Source organism: Hydractinia symbiolongicarpus, chromosome 12 (assembly GCF_029227915.1).
Source record: "Hydractinia symbiolongicarpus strain clone_291-10 chromosome 12, HSymV2.1, whole genome shotgun sequence".
NCBI classification, from domain to species: Eukaryota; Metazoa; Cnidaria; class Hydrozoa; order Anthoathecata; family Hydractiniidae; genus Hydractinia; species Hydractinia symbiolongicarpus.
In genome coordinates, this window is record NC_079886.1 from 6,006,519 (window position 1) to 6,016,857 (window position 10,339).

A 10,339-nucleotide genomic window follows, 5' to 3' on the forward strand; every position below is an offset into this window, starting at 1 on the left:
GATTCTTTTGATGAGAATTTTCAAGTTGTTTTGAGAAGATGCCTTTCGAAAAAAAATTGAGCACATTGGAGGACATTTTTCTAAAGAAATTGAGAAGATTTGGGAAGATTTTAAAAGTAACGCCACAAGAAAAATTTGTTTCTATAGTCATGGAGCATTTCTACGTATTTTAAAAGAAAAAAAATTGTCACAGACTATACAGTTTTGTAAAGCTAAAAATGGAGAGATTTGAGAAGAAAGTTGTTCAAATATATGCGTTTGGTGGAAATATTAATGAGTCTTGGGGAGATTTGAGGGGTCAATTTTAAATAAACAGCGCAAATTTTATAAAGCAAATGAGAAATTAAATGAAAATCTTAAAAGTAATGCTTAACCAAAAATCATAATAGTAATCATAATAGATTTAAAAAACAATGATGAAAATTATAAAACAAAAAGTTCATATCGAGTTTTATTATGTAGATTTTCAATAGAGAAAAACCATGAATGTAAAAAATATTTTAAGTGAGACATTATTTAAAAAGACATTTATTCATTCATTCATTTATTTATTTATCTATTTATTTATCTATCTATCTATCTACCTATTCCAACTATGAATATTTGAAGTACGTGAAAACTGAAGTGTTCACAAATCTTTATTTAAACTAAGCACGTCAGAAAACAGGTATGAGCATCACTAGGGCGACAATCAAAGTTTCAGTCATTTTTTCGATAAATACTTAATAAATTACTTTCATTTTGCTTGAAACAAATATACAAAAATTCGTTTAAACGGGTTACAAAAAATCACGATCAGTGCTAAAATTAATGAGAAAACAAAAATTAAGATAATGGAATGATATTGAGAATTGGCCGCCTATCTAACGCGCACTCATCCAGTCTCAACACACAGTCGGAACAAAACGATTTGTGTCCACACGGCATTACCATGGTATCAATGGATTCCGTCAAACATATCCGACATTTTTCATTTGTCGTCCTGTCAGTAATATAATTGCCAACGTTAAATTTCATATTATCCAACCCAGCATTGCCACTCGTAGTTATATTTGACGACTTTCTGGCTTTGAAAAGAGCTTTTCGAACGTCTTGATTTGTTGAAACTTCAAATGGTGTTTTCTCATCAATGTCTACTGATGTTAAATCGCCGCCATGCTTGACAAGTAGGTGAATAAGGGCGGGTGAAGTGGAACGAGCAGCGCAATGTAACGGCGTTGACAGGTCTCTACCGCCCTAACCAAATCAAAAGTTAATATATGAAATTATAGTATGAAACTGTTGCGAGTATGAACTTAAGGGAAGGGGTGGAAATGTAGCTATAGATTATTTTTCCAGAAAATCAGACAACCTTAACTTCACTTTTAACACACAACAAAGGCGGGAATACACAGTGAAATATTTCTTTAGAAACATTTTCCTTTCAAAAAATTTATTTTGCTGTTGCACGTGTGTATTCTAAAAAAGAATTGTTGCTTGAGATAAGTAAAATATAAAGACGAAGCGCAAGGTAGCTGCTTGTATAATTATAATTGAAAATTTAAACTAGCAGAAAAAGGTAAAAAGAAAGGAAAAGGCGATTCTGTTGGATAAAACCATTAACAAAAAATCAAAAAGTTAAAAAAGTTATCAAAAATAGCTTTTCTTTTTTACGTTCCATCCTCGCACATTTTCCTTTTCACAAAACTAGAAATCCACAAATATCTTTGTTTAAAATGAACTGGTGCGACTTTGAAACTGTTGGTTTCCTTTGATCTTTCTTACAAGAAAAATTTAACCGTTACTTGGTAAAAATCGTAAACTTTTGCAACACGTGAAATTAACTTTTATTGCGTTTGAATACTTTCTAAATACAGGATACATTGCAACAGAAAATTTAGAAAGAAAAATTTCGAATGTTTCTAAGAAATGTTTCACCGTGTATTTCCGCCTTAATACTACGTAAAACAATAAATTAAACAAATTTTAGGCAATAACATTCCGCAAAAATGCTTTCGCAGAATTTTCTGATTCAAACTACAAATGAAAGTTGAGCCAATTTTAATCGTGCGCGTCTAATTAGCACATGTAACAAAATTCAGCATATAGAAACTTTCACAAGGCATACGGTTCATATTGCGTCGCGACATCGACGTAAAATTAACATAGACGGTGTGACGAATGAACAAAGATAACTTCTCACAGTCATCGTGATTAAGCATTGAACGATAGCGAATTAATCTAATTGGTCAGTAGTTATCGCCTTAATAAAAATGCCACAACGGAAAAAGTCTGAGAAAAGGCTAAAAATAGACAAAGGGTTGCACCAATTTGTATATCCGGCTATTTTAAAAAACGAGCGATTCTATTAATGGCTGGCGAGCCAGGAAACTATGAAAAAATTAAGCATGGGGGTCATTAAGCTTAAAACTTCCTTCCACCCACCTGCAGGTTAACAGCACCTCCATTCTGAATCAGTAATTCTGACACGTTTAAAAATCCTTTCTCCGCTGCAACATGTAATGGTGTCAGCTCATCTTTAAAGCGAACGCTCACGTCAATTGTTTTAAGAAGTTCGCTTACAAGTGCGATATTCTTCTCCATAATAGCTACGTACAGTTTTTCAGCACCACGTGCTAACAGAGATTTTATGGTGGCTTCTTTTGCTAAGTCAAACGCTTTGTTTCCATCTCGATCTTCTATAGTGACGTCGGCTCCTAGATACACAATACCCCCAAAGTAAATTTTAAAGAAAAACACCTCCCTCGTATTGTTTGAAATTTTTTTAGAAAGAAGAGCGTTTTAGCAGGGCTGGTTATAAAGTTAAAGTCCCCCCCCCCCCCCCCCCCCTCTTTTTTCCCACACACATTGACAAAAACTACAAGGACATCCGAAATTAAAGGTTCTTCTGCACCAACCATAAAAAATAAATACAATTATTGTTCGCGCAGCTTAAGGCGTATTTACAACACCGTGACAAGCTACCTACCGCGCTTAAGAAGCAATTCAACAACTTTTTTACGTCCTTTCAGAGAAGCTATATGAAGCGGTGTATATTTTTGCAACCTTGTTCGTCTATTGACATCAAATTCATGATTCAGAAAAATCTCTAGTACATCTATGTGTCCACAGTCTGCTGCAGTATGTACACATGTATATGATTGACTATCTTCGCTATATAGGTCTGCCTTGTAATGCAATAAGATCTCTGCAGCATCTGCTAAACCCTAAATACAGTGCAAATATATTTTAACGCTCCAACCCAGGATGAGGATGAGCATCAGCCAAGATTAAATATGAATTTATTAATTAACACACGCGATTACATTATAATTGGTATCTTATGCGCATTATTTACGTAAACACTTACAATTGACGCTGCGTAGTTTAACGCTGTTATTGGAAGAGTTTCACAGAGAATACTGTTCACGTTTACTTCTTCTTCACGTAGTAATATTTTCAAAGTAGTTATATCGTTGTCTTTTAAAGCGTTTAGTAGCTTTTGCTGACCTGACCGTAACACATTAACAACACGGTGGAGACATTGAACACGATGGTGGAGTTCAGCTGTAGTATCAAGGATACAATGTCTTTTATCTGACTTATTTAAGAATTGTCCAGGAATCTAAATAAAAATCGTAAGAGATCACTGTGTCATCTGTCATCTTAACACATTGTGTCTCTAAGGTTGAGCCAAAAATAATAGCATCTTGATTTTTCGTGCAAATCACAAAGTACTGATATGATAGAAACGCTAGTGAATGTTAAAATTGCCTTGGTAGTTTTAACAGCCGCCAAAAAATACTTTTTGTGAGCTGAAACCACAAGGACAAACAAATAGGAATAAAAAACAACAAAGTGAATATACTAACCAATACTTCAATGTCATCTGCTTGTACACCATTAGACGAGTTATCTGTATCGTCGATTTTACTCTTCAAATATTTGATGTGATTTTCAACCTGGTCGATACAAAGCAATCCCCGAGCATCACAATAATTGTCATCAGATCCTACCATTAACAGAAATTGAGTGCAATTCGCATGACCAGCTAGTGCAGAAAAAAACAATGCCGTCCACTTCTCCAAACCACCTTGCAAATCCAACTTTGCTCCATACGAAAGAAGAAGATGGACCAATTCCCTATATACAAAAAGGAGAATAGTACAATTTGGAAATCTATTAACAGCAGGTTGTTACCATCCTTCTTTTAACTACACTCGATCAACTTGAGAGTTCTACTTACAGAAGCGTTTACTCCACACTAGTTTTAAGTAGTACAAAAATGTAAAAAAATGTAAAGAAAGATAGAAGTGTTAAACAGTTAATTATTTGTAAGGTAGAAAAGCAACACATGATTTTAGAATACACAAAAAATTTCTGTTTTTTGGACTTTTCGGTAACTCTGCCAACTTTAAGACTTTGCTGACTCAGCGGATAAAACTTGATCAATATATAACGCCAGAAAAAAATAATTTGGGGAAAAGGGTTTAAATACGTTAATGGTAACAATAAACAGTAAGGACGGCGTTACTATCAAGTTGCTAACACTCCTTTTGTTTATCTAGCACACACGTCTGTCAAAGTTGAGCTTTGACAGCTTACCCGCTTTGGAACATTGATCAGGGGATTATGTTTGGTAATTTTAAAGAATAGTCAAACGCAGCCATTTCCGAAACTTAATGCCAGTGGGTCGTCCTACTCCTTTTATAAAATTACACAAACAAAACAAGCCGTCAAAGGCAAAACGTAAACAAATAAACAAACAAACAACAACAACAACAAAAGGAAGAAACAAAAAAATAAGTAAACAAAGCCAACAAACTTGTGTCCCGCAGCAGCTGCTAAGTGGATTGGGGCGAGGTTCTTGTCATTTTTTTGGTCCACCAAAGCGCACAAACCAAGATTTTTCAGGATCATTTGGCGACTTGTTTTCCTACCATGTGATCCAGTAGATAATTTTTTATGCATTAAGTCTGGAGATACGAAAACATTCTTCTTTAAAATATTCTCATCTAACAAACGCTTCACTTCTGCAACATCGTTACTTTGAACTGCTACACAGAGCGAATTATTATTTTCCTAAATATCCGACACATATTATAGTAGCAAACATACTATTTTAAAGTCACTATTTGTTTCACTGAAATGTAATTACGACTACGTACATTTTTAATTTCGTTGAAGGTTAAGTTTCGTAGAGATTATCAGATGGCCGTAAAATTTGAAAGTTATTGAAACTAATTAAAGAAATTTAAAAAAGAAAGATCAGCTGCCGTCAGTACTGAATTTTCATACCGAGGAAATAAGTCAATTAGAGATCATTATGGTTATTTTCCTTACCACAGATCCAAAATTTTGGTTTTAAAATTTTGCTATCGCATAAAAAAAATTCACAGTTGACCGCAATCATTCTGGATCACCAACAAAAAGTTAAAAACTGAAACCTCATGACCTTATTAAGGAGTCCTACCTTTTGTAAGAGCTGACACATTTCCTTACTAGAGGACAGATCTAATGGCGTGTAACCGCAAGAATCTACCACTGATGTTAAAGCTCCATATTGTATCAACAAATTCGCAATCGCAACCTGATTCGCCATGCTCGCCAAATGTAATGGTGTTCGATTGTGTTTTCCACCAGTGCCATTAACAGGAGCCTATATAGTTTCGGGTTTTTTAAATTAATCAAAATAAAGGCAATTTAAAATGATATAAACAGATTTCGACGCGTGTAAAATTGATAACAGTGTAACTCCCACAAGTTTTCTTTTAAATATTGCTCTCTATTTAAAAAACAATACCTAATTTAAGAAATGTAGTCTATCGAATTTAAAAAATCAGTCCCCACTCTTTCAACATTCGGCCCCTCTATTTGAGTCCTATTAATTTTTGAGATGACATATCAATTTCTGTTCTATGCCCCACAGTTAAGAATGTAACAAAGTATTAAATTATTTACTACAACAGAGACAACATGCACATTGACACAACACTGACACTAACTCTTGTAGTCAATGTAGTGCGTATATTGTATGAATTATTGTTTACAAAGCATGCTCATATATTACCAGTAAGGACTGAAAAATTTTTTAACTGCATTTGTTGTAGAATTATAGAAACACACTAACCAAGTTTTGCAATAACAAATTGACTATATCTTCGTGTCCATTCATACTTGCCAAATGAAGAGGTCCATAGCCTCTAAAATAACAATAACAATGTTTTTTACATGAATGAAAAATCAAAATCCATCAACAAGAATTAATTGTTTTCATTGATATTACTTAAAGCATACAACAACAGTCCGTCAGATTGTCCATTTGGAGTCAAGGATACAGTAATTAAAAAAATTACATACTTGTAAGCTTTAACATTACTACTGGTATTTTTGACAGTCAACAATCTTCTTACTTCATCAATATCACCACCAAAACATGAAGAACAAAGCATTGACGCAGATAATAACATTGACCTTAAAAAAAACCCAGTAAAACTCAGCATTAGAAGAAAGTGAGTATTTAAGAGGGTATGTACTCAACTGAAAATACACTCAACGGATTCTATCAAGAAACTTGTGCTGAATAAAGAGCATTTAATCAGGAGGGGGATATAAAGTGACTGAAAACATCAACAATACATTGCTGCCAAAAGCATGTGTAAGAAGCAGACATAACAACTCATTCTATACTAATAACAGTACACATTGGTAAATTTATATTTTAAAACACACCTTACAGAAAAAGACTCTGCGAAGGACAATGCTGAACAACCATTTGAATCTGTCTTATCGATATCTACACCATTCTGAAGAGGAAATTCAATCTACTTATTAATACTCTACAGCATTAAGCCCTATCATCTTCGAGGATGGTGAACTGAGCTTTTACATTGCATAAATTAAAAATTATTTTGGTATAGGGAAACTAAATACTGTAATTGCAAATATACAACCATTTTAAATTTGAAAAATAAGAAAATAACAGCTGAATTAACAAAAGATAGAAAAGGAATCTTGTGACGTGACATGATAACTTACGCTGAGTAATTGAGAAACAATGACTTCAAAATTCTGTTTCGTCGCAATGTGTAATGCTGTTGTTAATTTGCTTCCGCATTGCATGTCAACCTAATGAAATATTTATAGAAAAAAAAACCTAATAAAAACGAGGGATGGAAGTTTGACTAATGTCTTAAAAATATAAAATAACAACAACAAAAATGAAGGCATAATTTTAAGGGTGTCTTTGGTCTGTGTTTATCCTGACTTTATTAACTATTAGGAATGTCATTAAAGCTCGGAGCTGATATTTGGGTGAAAACTAAAGCAACTGCTTAGCAATGTGCCAGGCTTAAAAAATACGCCTTCTTCGACCTGGTCAATTTCACAAGCAACGCAAAAGAGTTGTTTAATAGGCTTAATTAAATCTTCACATTACTTTTTCAAGTGTTGCAAATATAAATATACCTAAGGTTGATCTTACCTTAACACCATGTGCTAACAATGATTCTACAATATTAGAACAACCATAATCAACAGCAACATGCAGAAGTGAAAATTTTTCATTTAGATCAGCATTGTTAGTAATATAACATCTGCTAAAATCAGGATGAGACAAACTGGCATGAGTATCAGTAATAATGCAAAATTCTTTATCTTCCAAGTCGTTTAAATCAATAGTGTCAGAATCTATGTTTTCCTCAATCAAGGATGTATTTCTGTGTAAATTATTCCATTCCTCGTAACTACTAAATGCAGTTTCATATTGTTTCAAATCCATACTTCGAATACTTTGAAACAATTGACTTTGAATAAGCTTTTTTGGGGGAACAGCAGAAACACACCATTGAATAATGCCAGTATTGAAATTACTTTGCGAGTTTAAACATGTTGGTGAGCAATCTTTATTTTCATTTTCTAGTTTAAATTTAGCCAATTCTTTCACGAAAAACTGCCTCTTTCCACTCTCCATAAGTTTTGAGGTAATGACTGAATGATGATCGGAGAGATTGGTATCTGATGGGAGTCTTATTCCACAACCTAATCCTAAAAAGATTGGCTGATTAAGGACAAAATAAATTTACAGAAACTTACTAAAAAAGGTTAAGTTGTTCAATTTGACATTCTTATTTAAAATTGTATTAAAACATGTGTTACTGTAAGCATACTATTAATTTTTGTGTTGCTGAAATTTTTTGAAACGTCGGAAAAATTAATACACACAAAATCTCTTCGTTCACAAAAATTTAGAAAAAAGAATTTAGAAAAAAAGCTATTTAATAAAAAATTGTTAACGCAAAACAATATTGCTTTGGCAAATAACATTTTGTTCCTGGGAAATACATAATGCAAGTTCAAGAATCTTATATATCAGAAACTGGTGAAACTTCTTTATTTAATGCATTGCATTTCAATAGTCGATGTGTACAGTAGACTTAAGACTTTGGATCTATGTTATTCGGTTGAATACCTTGAAATATGCTAAATGTTGCTGAGATCAACAGGACTATTTTTTCGGGGGTTTCACGAACTTGTGGGTCGTGACTTGGGTTATTTTGTTGTCAGGGTAGGCTAGCAAATGCAACTAGCAAATTTCCATGATTGTAGTCTGTAAAATACACTTCTACAAGACATTTTAGACTGGCAAAAATTATTAAAATTTATTAGTAGTTTTAATAAGACACAGTATCCTTACCACACCCTATAGTAACACCTTCTGGTCCAACGACGTAAGTGTTCCCATTTAAAAATCTGATTCGAAAAGGCACTGACACACTGTCATTGAAACCACATATAGTTAATTGTATATAATCTCCAAAATCAGAAGAAGCATCTAGAAACAATAGAAAAATGAACTTTTAATTAATCTGTGACAAGGCATACTGAATATTTTTTTACAACTTGTTTTTCACTTTTTTTACTGCACCCAAGTGGTTTGAAGAAATAACATAGGTTCAACTATGCTTCATAAAATTGTTGCCATTAGCCTTAAAGATTTTCTTTTACTACTATTTATAGTTTCAATGAACTTAGGAATTAGACAGAGATAGAAGATCACCTGTTGTTGTGGGTTGTCCTGCTTTTTGTTGCGTAATATTTTGTGATACATTTAACGGGCTAACCAAACCTTGTCTTCTATTTTTTCTACGCATACTTCTTTCAGTTTGAAGCTTAGATACCCGTAGTTCCTGTTCTCGTTTTTCCAGTCTTGTTTCCAGATCCTTTATGTACTGCTTTGCAACCTCTAATTGTTGTAGCAAATACAAAGGATCAAGATCCTCAGGGCTGTCATTAGAATTCATGATTTGATGCATACTTTTATCCTCCATATTCTATATATTTTTCTTAATAAAAAAAAAATTCAAATGGACAAGGAGTTTTTATCATCATTAAAGTAAATGTTTTTTAAAACTTTTAAATTCTTTTAAACTAAACAGCCTAAACTTACTTACAGTGTCATTAGGCACTAAAAATAGGGTAGGTCAGTCGCAAAAAAGAATTTCAAATTTAAAAAACATCAATAAATGAATTGCACACCAAATTTAATTGAATTTTGTGTGTTATTTTAAACTAGTTCCCAGGAACTTTTGCACTCACTGGTAGCATTTTATTGAGAATAAAAATAATAATTGTGAGTAATAGGATTAGCAGGGTAAAATTATTCTGGTGGTGGGGTGATCCTGGAAACAGATCAGTGAATGTGTGACATTTTTAAGGGAACAGTTTTAGATCATCTTTTTAATTATATGCCATAAAAGTGGCTTAAATTGATAAATAATCTGCAATTTATGCATTTTTTATCAGTTTAATATGATTTTTAATCCATGGAATCCAAACTAAGTGTCACAAAATAGGGATTTGTTTTTCTTGTTATCCAGATAAGTGAAAAGAACGGCTATACGTTAACACAACAAAGCTTTCTTCGCTATAAATAACACAAGTCTAGCTACAAATTACACAGCTCTTGTCGCCATCTTGGTCTCTCCTTTCTGCCCTTCGTACAGCAGCCACATCATCACTCTCATCTTTTCAGAAAGTGTTTTTTACATGTATATATATACTTTCAAAGTTCATAGTCCTGTAGATGTCTCGGAGGTCGCCTCTCTCGTCTTCTTGCTGTTGTCATCTTTTCTTCGTGGTGTGCGTCTGAAGTGTCTCCTTCGTAGGCTATTGCATCGTCATCCGTTATCGTGTTGTGTCGCTTCCGTCTTCTGTGATCAACTCGTCGTTATTGCTACCAGTGTGTTCGTCGTGGCGGTGTTCTGGTTCTTCATTTCGATCGAAGATCAATGTTGTTGATTTCTTCGGTAGGTCAGAAGGAACTGGTGTAACTAGTTCCTTTATACTTTCGTGGTATGCC

The 10,339-nt window shown here is 33.5% G+C and overlaps 1 protein-coding gene across 1 annotated transcript; it reads right to left on the reverse strand.

Annotated features, from left to right (window-relative positions):
* Positions 1 to 204: 204 nt before the first annotated feature.
* LOC130621134 (poly [ADP-ribose] polymerase tankyrase-2-like) lies at positions 205 to 9,332 on the reverse strand. Its single transcript, XM_057436440.1, has 14 exons — positions 9,038 to 9,332; positions 8,675 to 8,812; positions 7,463 to 8,025; positions 7,018 to 7,107; positions 6,712 to 6,785; positions 6,340 to 6,453; positions 6,110 to 6,182; positions 5,453 to 5,638; positions 4,805 to 5,061; positions 3,852 to 4,122; positions 3,350 to 3,604; positions 2,969 to 3,206; positions 2,425 to 2,696; positions 205 to 1,236 (listed from the first exon to the last, which is right to left on the reverse strand). Exons 1-14 carry the CDS (start codon positions 9,306 to 9,308, stop codon positions 826 to 828), a joined length of 3,213 nt encoding a protein of 1,070 aa, XP_057292423.1. The 5' UTR covers positions 9,309 to 9,332; the 3' UTR covers positions 205 to 825.
* Positions 9,333 to 10,339: the final 1,007 nt, after the last annotated feature.

What these genes read in the sequence shown, in the direction of transcription:
- LOC130621134 (XM_057436440.1), bottom strand. Translation starts at nt 9,308, where the DNA reads ATGGAGGATAAAAGTATGCATCAAATCATGAATTCTAATGACAGCCCT. An exon ending in GCAGCTGCTGCGGGACACAA is followed by an intron (nt 4,123 to 4,804) that starts GTTTGTTGGCTT and finishes TTTTGTATATAG; the next exon opens with GGAATTGGTCCATCTTCTTC. An exon ending in GAGGTGCTGTTAACCTGCAG is followed by an intron (nt 1,237 to 2,424) that starts GTGGGTGGAAGG and finishes TGATTTGGTTAG; the next exon opens with GGCGGTAGAGACCTGTCAAC.